This window comes from Serinus canaria, chromosome 2 (assembly GCF_022539315.1).
Source record: "Serinus canaria isolate serCan28SL12 chromosome 2, serCan2020, whole genome shotgun sequence".
Taxonomy (NCBI): Eukaryota; Metazoa; Chordata; class Aves; order Passeriformes; family Fringillidae; genus Serinus; species Serinus canaria.
The window spans coordinates 81,205,091-81,229,723 of NC_066315.1; the positions used below are offsets into that span (position 1 = coordinate 81,205,091).

Below are 24,633 nucleotides of genomic sequence, written 5' to 3' on the forward strand. Positions count from 1 at the left end.
AAACAAGTTATCTGCATGTCTTTTCCTTGCCTGGGCTGTGCTCAGTTGCTAGCTTTCTGAGGAACTACTGCAGCAAGGGACTGTGAAAATAGCGTGTGACGTTAGCTGAGACACGGTGATTTGGTCTTTAATTAAGGTCAGCCTGACCTAGGTCATGGCAAACGGCTCCGAGCCTTAATGATGATGGGGAAGTCCATTCACAAGTTGGAATCGAATTTCCCCCATGTTAAGACACAAATCAATCTGGGTTTTAAAGAGCAGGTATAGCAGCCTCAGAGTGGATACAGAAAGGCTCTTTAGGAGCTCTGAGATAGACGAGCAGAAACAGATTTGGCTTTTCTTCTTTCTGCGCTGCTTTCAAGGGTTGTCAAAGGCAATCACCATCAACACTAACTACATGGGGAGGGAGCCAAAAACCTTGATGAGAATTGTCAGGTGAGGAACACAATATTGATCTCAGAAACACTGTGGCACTAGATGATCCTTGCAGCTTCTTCTGGCTCTGTAATCTACACATTAGTCTTTACTTCTACTTGAACAGCACATTTTAGACCCTAAGGTACTTTCTGGCCCTGGACAAGTAAAGGTTATAATGATTTCCAGGCTCATGCTGAAGATACAACACACTTCCTGCTTCAGGTGCAAAGTAATTAAATTGCCTGCAGTGCAGGTGGAGACAAAAAACAAAATTACAATAAGGAAACCCATTAAGTTATATTGAATTTTTTAAAACTTTAAGAAAGCAAGATGATTTTTTTATGTACCATATGAAAGATCCTAAAATACATAATGATATTCATCAGATCTGTTCAGAACAGACAAGAATATGGCAAAATGCAAGATGTTATTTTCCACTCCAGATATGAGCTTTTCCTTTGCTTTTATTGTCCTCATGCTACAAATGTAACATAGGATGTTTGAGGTCAAACTGTATGACCCCACATATTAAAATCAGCATTTAACCAATAAAGAAATTGAATTAATGGAGGCATACAGCATAAAGATGACACTTCAAAGGAATTCAAATAAATCAAGAGAACTTCAAGAGATGAAGCCAGAGAGACACAGGTCAGCTCTTCTGAATCCCAGAGCAATGTAACATGGCACTTTGCCACTGATGAAATGTTATTACTGCTCTATTGTTGTAAAAAACAGAATTTTAAAGCAGCTATATAACTGAATATAGTTTTGGATTTATTTTCTTTTTTCATCCAGTTCAACAAACTTCATAGAAGTACAGGAGAATTAACTTGTTAAATGCCTACATTGAATTTCTCTACAACACTATAGGGAAGGGGGAAAACAAAACCACCCAAAACAGCATTAATCATATTTGCTGTTCTATTTCCAAGAACTTGCTTATATAAGTGTAACAGTGTAGGAGACCTAAGAACTTTTAAAAATAAATTATTAGTTTTCCATGTACACTGTGGTTTAGCACTATCCCTTACCACAGCTTTCTCCGCCTCCCTCGAACACTGGAAATGGCAGTAAAAGAAAACTGAACCTCGACAGCCTCAATCCATCTAGGAGGGATGCAGGCGACTTTGTTGTCCAAGCCTGTTCTGCCCCTCTCAGAGGCAGCCCTGTGCTCACACGCTCTGTGATTCAAGCTATGAGTAGTCCAATTGCTGGCCTATTGCTGACGTCGTGGCCAAGTACAAGAACTTGATGAAGAGACAGAATTTGTGGAAAGAAGGCTTCAGTACTTGGGTTCAGACTTATAAAAATGTCCTGTGCTATTGAGATCCGTTTGATTCCAGCCGGACTCACTGAAATAAAATGGAAGGTACTTGGACACAACGTAATCAAAAAACCTCATTAACCACAGCTGAAACACAACAGTTTAGTCCAGAGACTTTGATTTGCTATTTTAAAAAACCACGTGTAGAAGAGGAGAAAAATTATATATTTTTCTATATTATGTATATTATATATATATATATAATTTTGCATATTATATATACACACATACAGGCACTAGTATTGTCAAGACATCATATACTGCAAAGCATTTTATCACTGCTAAAATGCTAAATACCACAGAACATACCGTGAACTTTCCCTGAAAAATACTGGAATTATCTCATTTCCAAAATAGGAACAGATCTGCAATCTTGAGTTCAAAAAAATATGTATGAGTTTCAAGTCCATACCCACTGTAGTTCTCCTTTGATCTATGTCTTGGACGCTTGTTAAGGGAAGATTTTAATATCTGAAACATAGCACTCCTTTGAGACAGTGCTTATTGCTCTTTTGTGAACTGACTTTGTCAGGATGAGGCACAACATCCATAATGCATTCTGAAAATTTTCTTAGCAGCAGCTACACAATTATCACTACCTTCTTTTGGCATCCAGTTAATGAGACAGTAACTGCATTATCATTCAGATACACTGCAATTTTATTTTTTTTAATTCGTTTCTATTTATATGTCCTTTTGGTGAATACATGTTTTTTAAAGAGGAATAGAGTTACTTAGAAAAAAAAGAAATATCAATTTTTTCCTCCTGGTCTAGGAAGGATTCTTTGCTTCTAAGTACAGATTTTCATTTCCCACATCCCTAGTAATATGGGTATAGAAGTATAATTTTGTTTTTCATATTCAGCTTCACAACTCTTAAATTGGAATTGTTAAAAAAAATAATGATAATAATCCAATAAGCAACAGCCCTGCAGAAACAAACCTAGCTGCTCAGGTCTTAGCATAATACAGTATAATCAGAACCACTATTTTCTCCTTTGGAATTATTTTTAGTACAAGCAGACCTCAACATTTTAGCTTCTGACATGAAAAGCGAACATATTTATTTCTCTTACTTCACCCTAATTAATGCATAACAGTTCTTCTGAACCTCCTTCACAAGCTACAGAATCATGTGCATTTTGTTAAGCAAAATGTTCCAAGTCTTCCCTTCAAGATTGCATGGGTCAGGTCACAGATTTTTCATTTCCTTCACCAGTAACATTTCAGCTAATTTGTGCTTGCCTTCAGCATCAGGCTAGTCATTTTTCTCCTCTTTATTCAGGGTCATCAGAATTTACAGTGACCTACTTCCTTACTAAACAAGCATGTTATGAAGTATTAATGGATTTTCTGTCTTAGAGACAGTGCTTTCATACCGTGTAAGAGAAAACTTTCAGATCAGAGAAAAGCAATAAGGAAGATCAAAGGTATGGAATAGCTTCTAAACAAGGAAAGATAAATAATTTTCAATTCTGCAGCCTGGGAAATAAATTATTGAGGAGGTGTGACAGAGGTTTATAAGATCATAAATTATCTGGAAAGGGTGAACTGAGCTCTTCAACTGTTCCGTCTTTTCCAGTGTAAGAGTCTGGGGGATGCAAACAAATGACAGGTTTGAAATAAGCAAAAGATGGTTCTTCTTACAACACAGGTGAGCTGATGAACGCTCTGTTGCAGGAAGCTGATAAGCAGGATGAAGTATACTGAAGGATTAAAAAAAACCCACATAAATTAAAATGTTTTAAAGGCCCAGCTAGGTCAGAAAAAGAAGCAAAAAACAGGTTTTGTGAGAAAGAATAAGAAAAAAAAAAGCAAACATGGATTTTAAACCAAGGTGTGAGGGAATTAGAAAGACACAAATCTTGAGAGAAAGCTTCCTGCTATTTACAAGGAGAAATTTGAATTTGGAAAGCTAAAATGAAATGGCAGACTTCACAGAATCACTGAAGGTTACAGCTGGAAGGGACCACAATGGGTTCTCTGGCCCAAAGTGTCTGTTAAAGCCGGGTCATCCCAGAGCACATAGCACAGGATTGTGTCCAGATGCTTCTTGAATATCTCCAGACTTCTGACTTTTGCTAGTTTGTAGTCAATGCTAACCAAAGTGTGCCACTTTCAGAGCTACCAACATGATGGCAAACAGTTCTAGCTTTCAGGATGGGAAGCCCTGTTTGAGGGAAGTGCAAAAGAAGCCAATTTAACTGCACACATCACAACTGCAAAAAAGCATTGCAGACACAGAGGAGAATCATCTTGAAGCACTTAAGTCCAACTCTTGCCCTACCTCTCAGCTCCTCAGTTCTCTGAGATGCACCCATTATGCTTCATATCAAATCATCCAAACTGAGCCTAGCATGAATGAGCATCTCAGCACCACTACCTTGCTTGAGCTGTTTTAACAAACTAAATAACAGCTAATACAAATCTCTAATAAAAAACATAAGGAATTGTGTCAGGTATTTCAGGGATGGAAAGAGCATTCATTACTGTAAATCCCTTTTCACAAGCAATATTCAATCTTTCTCAAAAATTTATAACAACCTTTCTGGCTTTACTCTAACACTCTGAGCTCACCTCTGCTCTGTATCCTTATATTTCTTTCAGTGACATTGAAGAGGGAAAAAATGTGCTCTGCTACCTGAATGCTCAATGTCTCTCTAGGGACAGCACTGCCTGCTTAGGCAGTTTGCATCAGAAAATCTTTCCCTTCTCTCCATACCCTCAGAGCATCTGCCTGCAGCAATCCTTCACTGCCATGTATCATACCAGTTCAGTAATTATGGAGCAGCATTTCCACATTTATTCTTCTTTAACTCTGATACTATTGTGATTGCCTGGAACCCTGATGCTGATCAGCAAACGCAGAGTGAAAAACCAACCAGCTCATCATGCAGTAATATCATGCCTGTGACTCCCAGAAGAAGATATGAAAGTTTAATGTTTTCTCATGATGACCATGGCTTATGGATTCAGGGCTTACCATATCCAACGTGTGAATATGAAGGGAAGGGATGCCCAGAGTGGAAACTGTCCCTGTGTTATTCACTGTGAAGATATTAAAGTCAAATCTTCATCAAGTTCACCAAGAAAACCACTTTCTAGGCAAAAGTCATAATGCTGTTTATGAACATATGGAATTCCACTATAAAATATGTGGCTCAGGTTTATGTTGGAAGTTTCTTACTCTGGTAGCCTGACAGAGGCAAAGCTGCTGCAGCACCACATCCCCACATCCATCCAGTCACAACTACTTACAGTGCATTTATACACACACCAACAGGCAGCCACACAGATCAAAGCAGACCAAAAAACACAAGGTCAACACAGTACTTGGGCAAACACGAGCTCCACCAACATCCTGGTCCTGCTCCCCGCTCTGGCTGACCAGGATGAAAGCATTTAGAACAGAATACATATACAGAGACATTATATATCCCCCCAGGAACTGGCCACAGATCTGTTCAATAGCCAGCCCATCATCTTCCATCTGCACAAACAAATCTGTCTCTAGTCTGGTTTGGACTCCCTGCTTCCTCCAGTAGTCAAGCCACATGGCCTCTAACCTCTCCAGTACCCAGCCCAGGCTCATGGCCTCACCTCCCACTCACCACTAGACGATTGCTGACACACACTCGTAACATTCATGGGCAGCTGCCCCAGATCTTGAGCCCCTCTGGCCCACAGCCCCCAAAGTACCAGAGAGTACTTAGACCTCTCCATTCTCTTTTTCTTTTGTTGCCTTGTTCATCTATTCTCCCATATTTGTTCCTCCTCCAAACCACTATGATCCCCCCTTTTCCACACTTTGGTTTCTCTCCTAAACATCCTATCTTAAGTCAGCTGAGTGTCCAATTTGTTCTGATTAGGTTACTGGAGTTCCTCTGTCCCTGTTTCCCTGCTCATTCATACTTTTGAAGATTAGCTTTTAATTAACATTGATGTAACAGCTGACCCAATCTAAGAGTCAGTGGAGTTTAGAAAGCACAGGCAATGGATGCCAGCCAAAGGCTGAGACAAGGAAAATATCCAAAATATCCAAATCCAGTGTGTAGAGACACATTTTTTCCAGACAGGACCAGCTGGTTGCAGCTGCAATGATTATCCCAGTAGTAATATGAGAAGGATTGGAGTCACTGCTGAGGCTGCTCCAGCAGGACTAAAATGGCTCTTCAGCACACCTTCTGCTGCCTGTGGTCTCCTCTCAGAGGAGGAAAGGGGCAGAAATTTGCCACTCAAGACACATCAGTATCAGTCTCTCATTCAAGACTTGCACCAGGCGATTCAAATGCAGAGCTGGGTTTAACACTGACTGTGCTGAGAAAAAGAGGGCTGCAAAGTGGGGTCTTGATTTGTACTCTGTTCTAACCTTGAACTCTAAGGTTCTAACCTTAAAGGTTACTAACAAAGCCCAGGACTGACAGCACAGGTAGGTCCAGGGAGGGTACAGAACATGCTTTAAAAGGTTACTGCTTGATCCCCCACTGCCCCAGGCAGGCCAGCTCTGCTTGTGTGCAGCCCCAGGATTTGATTCAAGAATATTTTTAGCAAATGCAGCTCAACAGAAGCTGAAATAATACAGTTCAGAGAAAATAACTAGATAATGATTTCAGGGACTATGTGTGCACCATGTGAAAGAGATTCTGAAGTGAAGCAGTCAATACCAATAAGAGTAGAATGGGAATCATTTCTGCATTCAGAGATCATTGGTGCAGCATAAATAAACTCAACTGAGGTGAGAAAGTTCCAAATACCCAAGGAAAACATTTACTGTCTAAATGACTGCATAGCAGAAAAAAAACTGTATCATCGTTGATGACTGAACAGCAAATAAAGCAAACTCTTAGAGCAAATAACACAGAACATTATTAAAGGTGCCTCATTACCCACCTTTCAACTTTTCAGTATTCTACAGCTCCTATTTATCAGCATTTATGCTTTTGTCACCATTTTTGCACAGATAATTTAATGTTTCTTCTCTGTCCCCTCCTTTTTGCTGTACTTTTTTTTTTATTGTGGCCATTTCTCCACTTTCAAGACTTTTTAATTTTTATCCTCTACTAATTTTATTAAAAAAAGAAGGGGGAAGAAGGAAGGAGGAAGGCAAGATAAACCCTAAGGGTTTTAACCAACCTGACTATATTAGATGTTATGAAATAAATTAAACATGATAAATGAGTGGATCTAAATCATCTGTTAGAGCAAAAGAACCGGGGTTGGAATGCCACCACTTCGCTGCCCTGCTGGACCCTGAGGACACCGTCACTACAGCAGCAGCCTCTCTGGGTGTCCCACAGGGAGAACACCATCTCCTCTCTCTGCTCCTGCCCACTGCCTGTGCCAGTCAGCTGGAGCAGGCAGGCCACCTGGGAGCATTGCTCCTTGTCACTATGTCACTATTTGTCTTGTTCTTTCCAGAGGCCAAATTTTAATGACTCACTCCCCAGACCAAGCAGTGTGTGTGTCTGTGTACGTGGAGGTCAGCAGCAGTCAGCGTTCAGAGAGCATCAGCAAAACCCCAACTGACTTCCATCTGAAGCTAAAACTCTATCTCATCACCTACATACTGGAGGAAACAGGGTAATTGCACACCTCACATTTGCATTCAGAGTGTGAAGCTCTCTCACACAAGCTGTTGCAAACCTTCTCAAATAATCCCAACAGTTTTACTAAAAGTACATATGTGAGTAAATGCTCATCAGGACACAGTCTTTTGCTGTCTGAAAATAACTTGAGCAGGATCTCATGTCTACGTGTCTAGGGGCAAAGTGTAGCAAATAACACTAGTAAATAGGACAGACAGACCTGCTGTGGTTAACCCCAAGTAATATTACTGGGACAGAGAGGCTGTGAAACTAGGACTATAAAAAGTGAGAGAGTATTCAAGACAAAGAAGATTGTTTAGGTGGCCTTTAGAAATCTTTTAAATGAACAATTTTCTTCACAACAAAGCTTGATTTATCTCTTTGGAGCAAAACTCAGTTTTAGCTTCTAAAACACAAAAGTGTGCCTGTGTTGAAGGACTCAGAATCTCATGCTTCAGAATCTGACCTACTCATTTGCATTCATCAATGTTGCAATAATTTTCCCCAGTTTAAAACTGACCTAATGAACTTTCAAGTCCTTCTTTTCATGCTCTTCTGCAGCAGCACAGAGTGGCAACAGCTATTTGAACAAGAGGCACTGGGATCTTGAGTAGCTAGTATTGTGCATGCATTGAGAGCAAAACATCTGCTGAAATCCTTTAGGGTGATTTTGCTCCTGTAGCATGTTTGTTTCCTGTCTTGCTGAGTCCTCCATCCATGATAGCCAATCAGCCTTGGTTCTGGACACCCACAAGCATTTGAATCTTCTGCAGATGTATGCTATTTCAGCATTGGTAAGACTTAATTATTTGTTAAAAGACTAAAGGACTCAGGATTAACCGTGCTATTGTATATCCAAAGACATGGAAGCTGGCCCAGATCCCTGCACAGCTCTGTCTTTTCAGAGTAGCAGAAGTGCTTTCACAGAGCCTGAACTCCCAAAGCCTGTGGACCTGAGCTAACCAGGGACAGAGACATCTTGCTTACTTCAGACCTGTGTTCTTGTGGCTTCTGAGCTGATAGACTGCCACACATCTGGGAGAAAAAATATCCTCAAAGGAACAAAGAAAATAAAACTGCAAATAGATTCAAGAACAAAACTTTATGCCTGATAAACCAGAGCCTTTGCTGTTTGCACACTGCTGCAATCAAAGCTGTAACTCATACAGCCCCACTCAGAAACAGGTAAGAGCTAGCAGAGTCCAGGCAGGTGACCTTTGCAGCAAATATGCAGCATACAGTCTTTAGTATACCCATAACCAGTTCCAAACTGATGGCAGATAAACATAATTTATTACACATAACTAGAGAGAGACACAAGAGAGACATGATTTCTTCTCAGGCCCACAAATAACAAATAATGATGCCACCCACTGGGTATGTAGGAACACATATACCTTGAGAGGGGAAAGAATACACAGTGCAATTTCCAAAGAGGCAATCCCTGTGAAGAATTAGGAATTGAAGGATTCACAGAATCATAAATTCATCAGGGCTTGAAGAGACCTACAAGACCATCCAGTCCCATTGTCCACCCAGCACTACCACTGTAGCCCCTAATCCACTAAACAATATCACCCAGCACCAGATCCAGGTTTTCTTCAAGGTTTGCAGCTGATGTTCCTCTAGCTGTGTCTCTGCTGGTAAACCAGAGTGGAAGGCAGTTTAGAGTTCCATGATCATTGCTTCTGCATAGCTGTTACCTTGCTCACTGGCACCATTTTGATCTGGGCAAAGCAGTATTTTCCCAGAGCCTTGGCGTGTCTTAGAGGACAGAATATGTGAGAAGTGTTTTGGAAGAAGTTGGCACCTGACCGTGTTTGGGGAAGGGAAAAGGGGTGGGAGTTTAGGCAGGTAAACAAAAGCTGTGCTACCAGCTCCAGGGCCAGAGAACAGCTCCCCTTTTACCAGTAGCACAGCTGTAGCTGCAAAGGAAAAAACCCAAAAACGTAGCAGATATTTACATCCTTTGCTCCTGGCTTCCACACACTTATCTGGGAGCATTAAGTGATTCCATCACAGGACCTACAAGATGGGCACTCGGAGGCTGCAGTTAGGGCAGTTCTGCAGCCAGCATTTCACTGAAACACACAGCAGAAGTGTGCTGTGGGAAACAAGGGCTATCCAGGGACTTGCATGAGCAAGCACTGCCATGAGTGCACAGGAGTGCAAATTTTGGAAGCTTATTGGAAGAGGAATGACTTCTACTTGACCATCAGCTTAGCACTGGTGGATGGCAGGGGCTTAGATGACAAGTAGAAAGATCACATTGTACTGCAGGCACCTACAAAGAGATTGGGTCTTGAACCACTGCAAGGTGGATTGTGACTCACCAAAGTCTTCTCTACACAACAGCAGGTGTTTGTGCTCCTGATCCCTATTTTATGCTGCACCAGAAGTGGCTGACAGGATGGGGAAATGTATTCACATATTGAGAGTGAAAGATATTTTTCTTCTACAGAATTCTTCCAGATTATATGTAGAGCTATACGGTAATTCTTTAAGTACATGAAATGACAAAGCATCATGCCTAGAGTGAGTATCATTCACAGAATTTAATGTTCCAGCTGCCATAAGAAAAGAACTAATTCACAATAAATTTAACAAAAAATACCAATCTGTAAAAGTACTATGTAACTGAAAAGGCTGGCCAACATCTGTGAAAATGGAAGGAAATCAGCAAAACTAACTCAGAAAAAGTAACTAAGATTCTTTACCAAGAAAAATTATCTGGATGGACAGTATTACAAAATTCTGAATTCATGGGTTTAACCTTTTACTGGTCAGTTATTTACATTAAAGTCATGTCTAGAAGGATCTGGAATACAGCTGCCTTGCAAAAAGTATGCTGTATAGGTGACAGCTGAGTTGCTGCTTCAGCCTAGAAGTACTGGAATTTCCTAACACCTGTTTTAATTCTTTTACAGTTTTGGAAGGATAGTAGCCTCAAGGTTGAGCATTCTGACATAGACATTTTATAACTTCAAGGACAGACTGAAAGACTGGGAGCTTGTTCAACAAATTAATTTATAGTTTGGAAAATTAAAAATTGCTACAAGAAATTGCCATTTTTAGAACAGGAAAAGCTAAAGTAGTATGAAAGTGATGAACAAATATTTGCTGCCAATATAAATATTAACTTAAAAGAAGTTAACACAAATGTCAATCTAATTCTTTCAGTAAAGCTTAAGAATCAATGCTAACTGGAGTTATTTGAGAACTCATGCAGATATTTCCATGATTAAAAAAAAAAAAAAAAGGAGGCATTTATCACTTATCTTCTGTACTTTGATGGTTTCCTATATATCTCACCAAGACTACTTTCTATGCATTTCCTAGATGCTGACCTTGGGCTGCGGGTAAATGGTGCTTTTGAAAACCCACATCGCCAGCTGTACGCATGATTTCATTCCACAATACAATTCTAAGACTTTGCTGAATCTTCCATCACACTAAGTATTACAGGTCTTCCATTTAGAGACTCAGGGACTTTTTGGAAGACATTCATATTCTCCATGTTTATGTTTAAATACTCTGAAATGCAATTATACGTTCTCCTACATATCTATACTCTTGTAGGCAAGTGGCCTCTTCATAAGCACATCCAAAGTATACAGATTTTCTTAAAGAATGAGTGAAACACAAAGTACATCTGCTGATTGTGAAAATTAGTTAAAAAACCACAGCAGATGGCACTTCAATATCTGCCTAGATAAAGTATAAAACCAAGAATAAAAAAAGGTGCATTAATAAAAAATACGCCTGCTGCATTGTGCAATGGAGGACAGAGCCTTCCAGGCTCCCAGCTGCTGCACAATGTGCTGAGCCAGACTGCTGCTAGGGTGGGGAGAGCAGAGGGGAAAAGGCACAAGGTTCAGGACACTGGCAGCTGCTGCTACAAGGAATACAAGGAATAGAGCCTCCCTCCTTCCATGGCAGTCACTGCCCTCCACACCTGCAGCAGGAACAACAGCGATTCCCCTCCTGAAACGGAGCAGCAGAAAGCAGGAGCTGTTTAAGCTGCTTTACCTTCACGAATAACCCTTCCCCATCTCCTTCAAAATAAAGGTATTCAAGGAAAAAGGATAAATTCAGCCCCCAGTAACAGCATTTTGGCATTCAGACTGAAGGAAGTTCCTATGTGCTTTAAACTTACACTGTGCAGCTTTACAGCCTCAGGGGTTGTACAGCACTGGATGTACTTAAAGACATGGGCTTTTTTCCCAGACTTTTTTAATAAACATGATTTTTTTTCTTGCACTGTGTGATAACAGCATAAACCAATTTCTACTCTATTTCTGAGCCCTAGAGCTCTACATTTTCTTCTTTTATAAGCCAATGAATACTGGTGCTTTTTATTTTTATTTTTCTGCTGTGCCACTCTATTACATAAAACAGTTTTTGCAGGTATCATCACTTCTTAAATTTACTAAGTTAACAAATGAGTTTAAATCAGTGTTTTAAACAGAAGGTACATGCCTTTTGCATGATATGTTGCATGCTAAGATGAAAACCAAAGCTGTCCATCTTTGAAAACCACGCTACACTTCTGATGATGAGCTTTTGATAAAATTTGTTTCAAGATGTGTAGTGATGAAGAAATTGATAATTTTTTTTTTTTTATAAAACTAATTCCCCTTTTCAGTTTACTGTTGTTTGGTTTATTTCTTTTTTTTTCCTTAACAGACCATAGCCATTGATTTTTAATTTTGTAAGAGCAGACCTCAGTTTATCTGATGAAAAATGCACAACACCCTATGGATGAAGCACTGGAATTTCCCAATACAAACATTCCTGAAAATAAATTTTTCATTTAGCATTTGTTTTTCTCCCACCCCAATAGAATATTATCTTAAGGCTATGAGATCACACAAAGTCTTTCATAAAAGTTGTTACAAATTATTTCCTTTTCGTGGATGCATTCCTGAACATAGTCCAAAGCCAATCTGAAGTTGTATGTATGCACACATGCATTCTGCCTAGCTAGAACTGTGTGCCTTTAAACGTGACCCCTTTTACAGAGCTGCAAGAAGCCACCAAAAAAAATCCTCTAGGGTAAAAAACACTACTTTAGGAAAAAAAAATGTAAAAAGGGAGTTTGTAGTGATTTAGCCAGGGTTTGGAAAACACATACACAGCTCATGAAAAATGATTGCAAGAGCACCGATTTAGCTTGCTGAGAAAGTAAAACTAAAAGACTAAGATAAAAAAATCAGACTCCTCACATAAATCATAGGGGAAAAGAAAAATGGAAGCTTATAGGATGTTTAATTATTTTGGTTATCTCTTTTTTTAACAGATTAAGAAAAAAAGTACCTCTATTGATAGTATCAAGCCTATTTTAGAGATCAGACTGGTTCACTTGCTGATAATAGAACAGGAAAAACACAAGCATTTGATTAGAATCTGTTCTGGTTTGGGGAAAAACAGGTTATGTGTTTATAGGAAGAGATGGCAGTTAAATACTTTCCATTCCAGGAATAACTGAAAGGGATGTTAAAGTTGTGAAGGTCTTCTGAACCAAATGCCTTTACATCAGAATTAGACTCCTGTTCTCTTAGAGCAGTCCTGGAGCACATAGAACAACATCCTCTGCTTGGCAGCAGGAGATTCTCACCTGGAAAGACAGGGCAGAGTCCCAGATTCCAAACCGTGTGCCTTGTAAAGGTTAGGATTAAAATTTTCAACAGAAAAAAAAACCCCAAAACATACATACACAGTCTTTTTTTTTTTTTTTCATAAACTGAGGCTGGAACACAGGAGTCTTTTTCCCCCTTCCCGTCAGAGATCCCGCAGCTGTGCGCTGAATTCCCCCGAGGAGCGCGGGGGGAGGCTGAGCCGGGTGTCTCAGTGCGGAGGCTGTGTCTGGCCGTGCTGCTGGGCACAGCAGCACACTGACCCCTTTGTAGACCTGGCCCCTGTTAGACCTGGTCCCTATTAGCATTTGGCACGGCTGCAGCTGCTCCTGGCACGCTCCTCCAAAGGCAAATGCCCACGCTGCAAGAAAGATGTTGATGAAGCACAAGTGAGGACTCAAAGAACAACTGTGAAAGTGATGGAAGGCTTAGCTAGTGCAAAAGCAGGCAACTCGTTTATTTTACTGACAAAAAGGTTATGAGGCAAATTCATGAGAGTCTACAAGCACTCTCATGGAAGAAACAGAAAATGGATCCTTTTGGGTCTGTCAGCCTACCGGCCAGAAAAATGAGATCCAGAAGCTGCATGGCAAGGCTAGACAAATTCCTAATAAGAAAGATGAACAGAATTCTAACACTGTTGCTCAAAAGCCATGGAAAATATATGAAGGCTTGAGGAAGCGCGTCTCCATCATTCCCGATTTTTAAAGCAAGGCGTGTTCCCTCTCCCCAAGAGACATGTAGGTCACACAGAGACTACTTCATGTAACCAGCAGAGTCTGTTGAAGAATCCTTCTTTATCCCAGCAGGAGGCTTCATCTCAGTGTCTGGAATTGCAACAGACCCTGGATCAAGAGCATCCGAAGCTTTGCAGCTTTAAGGAAGACACTTTTTGATGTAAAATCTTGCAGAGGATAACAAAAGAATGACAAAACCAGTCAGATAGGCTCTGCCAAATTTCAAAATGAGTGGATGCTTAGGGACATCGATTTTTCTCTCTCATATACTGAAGGTATGATTATCTTTTAAAAATGCTACGGGATGCCAATCAGTCACTCAGAGATGCTGAGAAACTGAAGAAGGTCCAGCAAAGACCTATCAAATGCATTATAAGGCAGGAGAACCTGACATAAGAAGACTGAAAGAATGGTTGTTCAGCCAAGAGAAAGCTCAGAGAAGATACAATGGAAGCAATTATAAGGGAGATGCAGATATTCTCCACTGAAGGATGCTTAATACATATATAAGATATATATACTACAATATCCTATATGAACTTAAGGTACATCATTGACAAATGTTATTTCTCTTTTTAGTGCCACCCATATCTCTAGCCTAAGCCCTTATTTGTGCTCTTGATTTTCAAAAGCAAAGAGCACAAAACAGACAGTTTTGCTCACACTCCAAAGTATAAACAATAATCATCTAAAAATGTACAGAGGGCAAATGAAATCGAATGAGGGAGCATCATTTATTTCTTCCCACAAATTTGCAAGAATGCAGTGAACTCAGCACCTCCAATAACTGCCAATTACTCATAACACAACATATTTTACAAAGACAGAATAGAAAACTAGGAACAACACAGAAACTAAATATTCTTAACAAATTTACAAACAGTGGAAAGACTGCCACTCTTTCTGAATTAAACAGGAAGTTAAAGAAGAGATGAAAGACAATAATTTTGCCTCACAGACCATGATTCATTTGTTTTGATTCTGTAGAAGTGATGTGTCTAAAAATACAACACCTTCTGAAAGTATTCTTTTAGATATACCAAATGTTAATGGTCTAGAGAGGCAAGAAAAACAAGTATTTTTTGCAAACAGCAACTTTAACCCAAAAATATTTTAGAGGAGTGGCACTGCTTTAGCAGTGATTTGATGCCCAGAATAAAAGCCATAGGTTAACAAAAAGCTGAGGAATAATATTCTCCCTAATTTTTTTTTCCACTACAAATATCAATAACTGTATTACTCAATTATTTAAATACTCTTTAACTGCAAATGACCACAGTTCTTGCTTAACATACAGCACAACTTCACAACTTTCAAGAATACACTTAACTAATCCAAATCAGGAAGAAAAAAATAAAACTACCTCGCTCATAATTTAAAATTTCTACAGAGAATTACATCTCAGAACACATGTTGTTCACCAGACTTCAATTTCAGTATTCCACAGAATGCATTCCTGCAGCCATAACTGGAAATAAAATGTATTTTCCTGAACAACAAGTTACAAAGCAGGACATTTGTAAAATCACTTTGAGGCACAGTGTTTCTCAAAGTAAGCCATAAGTTTCTCAAAAGGTAACTCAAAACCATTATTTGCACTGTTCTTAATGCTACTCATAATAAATAGTATTATGTCTGTTTTTCTTATTCTATTAGTATTTTTATAAAAATGTGCTTACTTTAAGGATTCAGTATCATTTTGATGCAAAAGTTAAAATAATTCTGTTTCCTTAACATGGCATAATGATACTAAAAAACCAAACCCATGCCTTCATTTTTCAGAATGAAATCTTATCTTTTCCTTTAAAAATACAGATTTCTATCAATGTCAGCTGGGATTGTCACAGCACTACAACTAAAACTGTAATATTTCACCATTTAAAAGATGTTCTGTAAAAGAGTAATGAAAAACAACTTCTAATATTTGGATTTTTTACAAATTATTAATCTGCAGTATGTCATGTGGTAGATTTCAGAGCTGAGTTACAATCCAAGACACAAACACAGATGGGTTCCCAAAATGTCACAGAGTCTGTAGCCAGCCAGACTCATTCAATCATTGGGACCAGTCAGGATGAGGCAGTAAAATTCCTATAAATGGCTGAGAATTACAGAAGGAGGACAAGGCCTAGAGCAGACTTGTAGAGGGCAATGTCTTCACAGCAGAACTTTAACCCAGCTGACTTCAGTGTATGCAAAGGAACAACATCAAAGATAACATTTTGCTACTTGGAAAAAATCCTTGGTCTTGGAAGCAAGGCCTAAGTGAGGTGAGGAGATGAACAACATTCTTTACAAAGCAGAGGGGTAGGGCACCTACCACATAATTTTTTCAAGCAATTTAAGTGTCCACATTGGTAAGTGCTACGTGGCTGTGGATTCCACCACTTTCGTGTGTAATGCAGGAAGACATAACATTACTGACACCCTCATTATTACAAAGTGAATTACCTGTGAATAAGCAATTCAGAAATCAAGACAGAAGTAAGTTTGTACTCCCAAGCACCCACTCAGGCACTCCTGGCTCATTTACCAGGCAACTGAATGCACAGGTAATCATTAACTGCAGAGAGCACCTACCTGCCAAACCAAGTGCTCCTTTACCACGGCTGTGCCTGACAGACAGACGCTCAGCACAATCGTGTGAGACGCAGAGGTCACGACGCTGGCGACTATAGCATCCCTCATGTTGAAGGGCAGCATGGTGTACACCACGAAAATGATGAACAAGAAAAACGATACCTGTGCAAGACACCAAGACAGGAAAAAGAAACACGTCAAATTCACTTTGGAATAAGATTTTAAAAAATAGCATTTAATTTTGAACTGTCTTCAGCATAAAGTTACACGCCAGTTTTTCACGGGAAAGTCATTGCTAAACACTGAAGAAATGGATTTAGGAAGAATTAATTTTTAAGAGTGTTGGAAAATTTACATTCTATCAGACTTAAGAAGTATGGTTTCAAGATACTAAATCATGGTTTCAGACCTACAGAATATTCCAAACTTTTCAAATTTTACTTCCAATTTATACTTTCAAATTTTTATTATCAATTCTGATTGCAACCTGCATTACAAAACAATCTGCCAAACTCCTCACAGAGCCTTAATTTCAATACAGAGATTTTGTGCATCCTGATGAACTAAAAATTCACAATATAATATAAATGACATTATGCAAAAAAAAAAAAAAAAAAGCTCAAGTTGAGCCAAGAAATTTGATTTAACAAGATGGTATTTCATGAGTATATACATGACCTATGTCAAATTCCATAAAATCACTACATTTTAAGGTAATACATTTATTTAGTCATGAAAAACAGCTTCAGAACATCACACTCCATATGCAGAATCTCCTGTCAGCTTCTTTTAAAGGGTACTAGTGTCCAAACTAACCTTATGGAACAAATGCACAGCCCAACCCATAACAGCAGAAGGGATTCCTTCGCTATACATAGGAAAATATCTATATGATGCTGTGCTTGTGTTCCAAACCCCAGCAGACATTTGAGAAAATGTAACTAGATTTGGGACACAGGTTTTGCACACATAAGTAAGTAGGCGATTCTGCAAATGTGCCAGTTGGTACATAATTATATCTCCATGTAAGGCTTTCCACCAGTTTGAGTTGACTTGCAAGCCTATTCACCATCCAGCAGTTGCACACACACAGTACAGAACACAGAAAGCTCCCAGGCAGGTGTAAGCAAGAGAAATTTGCTGCTCACTTTCCTTAGTGTCAGTCTGCATTCTTCACATCTGCATGTGACAACTGAATAGTCAAAACTGAACTCTAAGGTATGTGCCCCAGTAGGACAGTGGAGGCATTCTTTTCCATCATGGGGACAGAACCAGATGGAGAAGATGTCCACTTCTGTTACCCATTCATCTTTCTCCCATCCCTCCATTAAGATCAATCCAGCTTCTTCCTGATCTCTCATACCCTTTTCAATGCTGCCAGCTCTCCCATATACTCAAGAGTCAAATAGTTCAAAGGCATGAAATGAAAGAGAACTACAAAGGAAATGAGGGATAACAAGAAAGTACAGCAAGAAAAAGGCAAAGATTTTGCTTTGCCTCTCTACTCTTCCAACCTACCAACAGATATCACAAGAAAAAAAAAAGAGTGTGATACCTGGTTGGTTCCAGTCCTCCCTAAAAGTTTTAACAGTGATCAGATGTTAGTAAAACCAACAGCAAAGAAAAGGGTGTACAAAGTTGGTCCAGTAAGAGAAGGGCTATGCCAGTATGATGTTTTAAAACTGTCCAGGATGAGGAAAAATCAATTATGACACTGACAGAACCAACTGGGAATCTTAAAACTTGGAAAAGGTGTTGAAAGTTCTGGCAGGCTAGAAAAGAGAAACTCAGCGCGTGTTTTTGAATACATGGGAAAATGGGTGAAGCTCATCAGCTTCACTTTATTTCCTGTAGAAGTAACAGACAATAATAGTACATGTCATAATTAAGAGTCCCAAAAGTTAAGAAAAACAGAGGTAACAGCAAATGTGATTTTGCTGACAACAAATCATGCTAAAGCAATTACATCTTCTGTCATGAAAACAGGCACCAGTATAGGGGAAAACCCAAACAATGAGTTAGGCAGCAACAAGGGATGTAAAAGGTCCTCTAATACAGGTGTAAGATGAACAGATGACACAGGCAAAATAGCCTACTAGCATGTAAAACCAGCTGCTTAAAATATGTTTCCAGAAAAAGGCCAGGCTGGATGGGGCCCTGAGGAACCTCGTCTGGAGGAAGGTTGCCCTTCTCATGGCAGAGGGATGGGAAGTAGATGATCTTTAAATTTTCTCCAACCCAAACCATTCTGTAATTTTATTATTAAAAAACAGTTTGAAGAAGAATCCCAGATCTAAATCCTGGAAGAAGGATTTCAAACACCCCAATTCTAAGTGATTTTTCAAGTAAACAAGATTTTGTTGTTTCCACATTTAACTTTCTCATTGCCTATGTGGTATTCACATATGTGTGAAAATTTTATTAGTAGAAAATAAAAAATTATTCTTCTTTAACTGGTTTGTCTCAAAAAAAAAAAAATATAACTTGCATATTTTTTGATATCTGACTTTATAGCCAAACTGAAGGATCCACTCCATCTGTGCGGTCCGTGGTAAGTATTTTTCCAAACTTCTAAGTGGATGTAGGACAGAGTATGACACTGTTGCTTTTCAACTTAGACATAAAACAGGCTATTAAGCATGTGAGCAACACTTTGACATTTTGCAAAGCTTCTAGTGATATCAGCTGTATCAGCTCCAAATTCCTTGTATATCTGTAAATAACTGTTTTATAAATTACTTCACTCCTTTCCTTGGCCAAAATAAATGGATAATTTCAACATTCAACAACTACAAACAGAGAACACTTTTAGGAGGTTCAGCCCCTCTTGACATTACATATTCAAATTGGCTAGGTTGCAGAGGAACTGTGTCAAAGAACACTTGATTAAAAAAAATTGACCTGCCAATTCTTATATTTGCAGTTTTGAAATTTGGTATGAGAATGCTGTTGCAAAGCAGGACATCTTTCAGTCATGCTAAGGAAGAAATTCTCCTCCAAAATACATGTAGGAAATGGAACCAACAAATATTTCTTTTATTTTTGTCAAATTGCTTTTCCCCTATTTCTAGTAGTATTCTAAGGACCCAAGAGAGCTCCTTTTATCACAAATGTTGCTTTTTCATTTCACAATGGCTGAAGAGTATTTTCCCCATGTAGCTTTAAATTAGATGCTTCTACCCTTCATCTTGATCGCAGACATACATGGTATGTAAGATTTGGGACCTTTCAACATATTTCAAAATGCCAGTGTATTTAAGTTCAATATTGCAGAAGTTAACACAAAAAGTCTTTTGAGCAGGTAGAAAGAGGAACTGACTTCTTGGTCTGAGTCACAGTCTGCAGAATGGTCAATGGCCTTTTACCATGAATGGCCATTTCCATCATCATTTTGTAAGAATATTGCTGATAGCAACATTAAAAAGCAGAGATGCCAAGCTCTGAAAGACACCACTATCTCACTGCAAGACTTGCTAATGCCAATGATCACAGCATGCCTGCACTTGGTGTGTGTTCCTGTCAGTAAACACCGAGTTGATTCACAGTGCACTATTTTTGACACTATTAAAAGTAGCCACCAAATTGTGCCACAACCACAAGGCCTGTCACTGTTATGTTGGAAGCAGTCTCTTTCATGTGGGTCATCACTACGACTGCCTAGTTGAAACACACTTTTTGTCCTGATCTGAACTTACACTGCTTTAGGAATTTGATTCTCAGATACTTTCTCTATGAGTTTATGTTATCCATACCTTGGAGATGGGAGTGCTTGAGCAGTGATGGGGTGCATCACAGCGTGTAGCATCCACTTTTGGTTAACCCCGGCACAACATCTTACACACAAGTGTGTGGCTTTCCTGCTTTGATTGAGGGCTATCCACGACTCTGGCCCATCACTCTTTACTCTCAGAGCTTAGCAAACTCTGAGTGGGTTTGCTGCTCTCTGTATTTCTTCCCCCATGCCTCAGCAGGGCCATACTGTCATCTACTATGCAAGCAGTTCCTTTCTATGGATTTAAAGGATGGTGCACTGCCGTAGTGTAGCTGCCTGGATGGGCACATAACAGATGATTCCCCTGCAAATTCTGTGCAGCTGCTTTCAGAAGGGCGGCAAAAGTTCACATGCAGATTGCTGCAGTGAAGCCACTGGAGAGAGCTGGACACAAAATGGTAAAATGACACCATGGTGTGAGATATGATGATCGTGAACCCTTTAAAAAACTCATTCTTGTCACAGAACACAATGCAGCTATGACAAACATCTCCAGCATGCAAAATAGAAAGACTCAGGCTGTAAAAGATAAGAGAAGTAGATCTTTCTTTAAGTTAAACCCATTCTGAGCATTTTTCATGTTGGCAGTTTTGCCCCACACCTCTAGATGTACACGGGCTACTACAGCCTTTAGTCTGTTCTGCTGACTGTCAGCTAGGAGAACTGGTATGAAGTTGATAATATTTGGTGCTTTGCAGATGTTGCTATTGGAAATATCACTACTTTGGACTGATGGCACAAACTACAGTGGACCCAAGCCATGAATCCATGCTGTTTTTTGTGGACACAACCTGTTCTGAGACACTTTGTCTCCCATGTGTCACCAGTTTCTACTCCTCAGTGGGGTTGCTTTAACTGTAGAGAGTACGTCGAGTAGAAATTTTAACATATTTTACAAATTAAAATTGTCTTTCCTGGCACACAGGGTATCACAGGGGATGTTGCTTTGGCACTGACAACAACTGTAACAAAGATACTAATCATTCATTTTATACAAATTATGTTCCAACAATGACTCACAATTTCCCACCTAGACAGCCTCTTTAACACTGTGTTAAGATGGTTAATCATAACAGGCTTGGCATGTGTAAAATTCACTAAAGCTAATGTTACTCTGACCAGAACTTTCCCCTGAGGAGCATGATACCTTGGCACTGAAGTTGGCCTGCAAATTTAAATGTACCATTTCAGTATGAATTAGGGAAAAGCACTTCTTTGGACACAGCCAGCAGTAGTGAGGCTACAGCTAATAAAATATCTGTAGTTCTTTGGGATAACTGCAACAGTGCTGGCTTTTCACTGTATAACCATAATTAAACTGGTAAGACTACAAAAACGCAAACTAAGTAGCCAGCCTACTACAGGATCACTTTCAGCTTTTTCAAGATCAGCTTCCACATCACTGTGTAAAAGGATCAAAAATCATCAGCTAATTGAAGAATTTTCCCTTGGAAAGACACTTAGATTCCAGACACTGATTTCAAATGCTGTTTGTATGCCTAATGGCACAGAAGATGCTCTAGCTTTTCTACAGAAATAGCTAGGTTTCATAACGTTTGGTACAACCTACTAATCTTAAAAACTAGTTACAAATACTGTGTTTAATACAATTATGTTTTATGGCATCAGAAGGGTATTTATACAAGCTATATATTCAAGCTATATAAACTGTATATTCAAATCTTTGTGTTGGCAGTGCATAGGTTGCAAACATGTAACACTCTTTGCTATTGTAATTCTGAAGTCCAGCCCCCAAACTTCTACCTGGGCAATGTTCAAAGAATAAAACAAGCTACCCACATAAAACAAAAAAATTCAGAGAACGAAAATCAGCTTCTGTTCTGAGTCATCTATAAAAAGGCTAAAATTATGAAAGCATTGGATGAGTGAAGGTGGAAAGGTTGTTCACCAAACCCTGAAACGCCAGAACAAAGGACACTCAATGGAACTAGAAGGTTGGTTGAAAAAAGGTGAAATTAGTGGATAGTGACCTTCTTGAACTTACAGTATCAGGATCAAAGAGATATTAAACCAATTCATGGACACCTTACCACAATAAAAAAACAGGGCAGGGAAATGCACCCTCTGATGTCACTAACCTGTGGAGGCTGGGCAAGGCATGAAGGAAACTGACCACACAAAGTGATCAATTTGGCAGGCTGCCTTTCAGTAGCAGCTTCTCTTGCCATTCTTGGAGACACTTTACTGTGCTAGAGGGACCCTGGCCTTACCCTGCAGGACGTTCTTGTGCTCTGGTGCTAAGAGTCAAAAGTGCTTCAGAGGAGAAGAAAAAGATAAAGCAGTTATGACACAGTAGCCTCCCTGACTTTAATACAAAGCAAGACAATTCAGAAAAAGAGCTGAAAGCCCAGCGAGACTATGAATAGAAAGTATTGTAGAACCATTTCTCAGTTAGAAGGGAACTGGGAGAGGAAAGTTGGACTTTGAGCAATAACAAGATAAAACACAAAAGAAGCTGAATATTAACTTGTACAAAAACAATGGTTCCCAAGCACCTGGAATGCCATAAACCTCAAGAATAAAGTCAACAAGGAAGATTTGTTTGTGATACACTTCACAAAATTATTTCCAAAATAAATTACTACTTCACTGTTTTTACGAAACATAAAGTTTTATTTTCCAATAATTGTCATAGAAGTAGTAAACAACTCTGTAAATCATGCCTTGTTCTTGATCATAGAGAAGTCTCAAAGCAATAATGCCTTTCTTTTGTGCACAGGTCTGGGTTTAAATGTCATCAGGAAACAGTCATTACAGCCTCTGCCAAAAAATTAACAACGACCATTAGCAAAATGGGACAGAATAAAAGCAAGTTGATTGCACAAAAATGGATATTTAAAAATAATTTTACAATAAGAAACCTTCAAATGTGTTCCTAAAGTCACATACTAATGTGATAGTAATATGAAAGACTCCTGGAAAGGAAGGAAAATTCATATTTGAAATAATCAAGATACAAACTGATTGCATGCTGTCTACTGTGTGATTGCCTTCTGTGTCACAGAACCTTTTCTTTCACTGCATGGGATCACTAAGAGAGACATGAGATTTTGAAGGAGTGACCCAAGGAATATCAGCAGTGGCCCACCAATTCATAGCAATTTTTGGTCCTTCCTGCTACAAAAAGAGGAGACTGAGCTACCATCATCTCTAGATTTGAGATTATTCCTGAACACACTCAGAAAAGAAAGAATTTAGTTTCTTTCTTCACACTTTACTTTTACCATCATTCCTTTCCTCACTTAATTCTCATTTTTCTGCTGTATCTTTCCATCCTTGTTTCAGACACATTATAGTCTAAGCAGTCAAGAAGACAGATTTGTTCTGCTGCACCATTGCTAAATCCCTGTGAGCAGAAAGACAACTTCATAAAGCACCACATAGCCCAATAATGGCATCTGTTGGCAGTGATTTCACTCTTAACTGGACCAGATGACAATAAGCCATGTCTTTGTTTTTTAGAGTGATGGGACAAGTGAAAACCATCAGAGATAGTGAATTCATTGTTCATCCTTGTTATCTTTCCCTCCTGTGTTTTACAGTGTTAAGTATTAAGGTCAGAAACTTAGAATTGCTGCAAGAATTCCAGATCATCACAGCAAGCATTTTCTCTAAAAGGGACACTTGATACCCTCTTTCATGCTATCTTAATAATTTGGCTTTTTGTTTAATCTAAGCACAGTGATAAAGATATTATAGCATTTATTGAACCTAAAGCCTTGTCTTTCTATGCCATCATAAAAGTAAAAGCAAATGTATTTCATTCTGGCTAAGACCATGCTGCATCCTATTCAGAAGTCTAAACTGCAATTAAATTAAGACATTTTAAAAGTGGAAAGATCCAAATAATTATATGGTATATGTAAACAGACTCAAGTCCAAGGCAATGAACTCCATTTTCACATGGACTATTAAGGAGGTAATTTTACAACACCCAAGCACCATACCTCAAATTTTAAGGTAGTTAAATAAGAACATAGGTTGAAAACATTTTCAGAGTGTCTATGAATAGACATACACAACTGTGAAAGAAACATAAAATACATAAAAACTTAATCTAGTTAGAAACAATGTGAAAATCCATGTTAAGGTTTGCATGCTCCCACATGCACGGGAAATACGAGCAACAACAGCAGTAATTTACATTAAAAAATCAAATGAGCTAGTACTACAGAACACTTTAGGAGATCCAAGGAGTTTTTTTTTTACATGTTAGACATAAAAGAAGCCTAACAGTGAATTTTATCAACTGTTATAAGAGAAAATAAAACTGTTAATTTTAACAAAAGAAAAGCAGAACAATCAAATAAAAATGCTTGTTCTCTATCAAGAGAAAAACTAAAGGATATGTTTACACCACGCAAAAAATAATTGTGGTACATTTTTATGTTCCAAAATATTAGCTCACAAGTATATAAAGCCACAGATACTAATGCTGAGATGTTGGACCTGGTGTTTTGGAACAGCAGGTCCAACAAAACATGCTGCAGCATCTTATAAGAGTTCATGATTATGTATCTTTGTTTTTCATACTTCCTATACACCAGGCCAGCTCCAG

At 38.9% G+C, this 24,633-nt stretch overlaps 1 protein-coding gene across 1 annotated transcript in view; it reads right to left on the reverse strand.

The window, feature by feature from the left end:
• ADCY2 (adenylate cyclase 2) overlaps positions 1-24,633 on the reverse strand; it is a 204,580-nt gene that overhangs the window by 124,997 nt on the left and 54,950 nt on the right. The window contains 1 exon segment of the mRNA XM_030239642.2: positions 16,283-16,444. Coding sequence (XP_030095502.2) covers positions 16,283-16,444 — 162 coding nt within the window.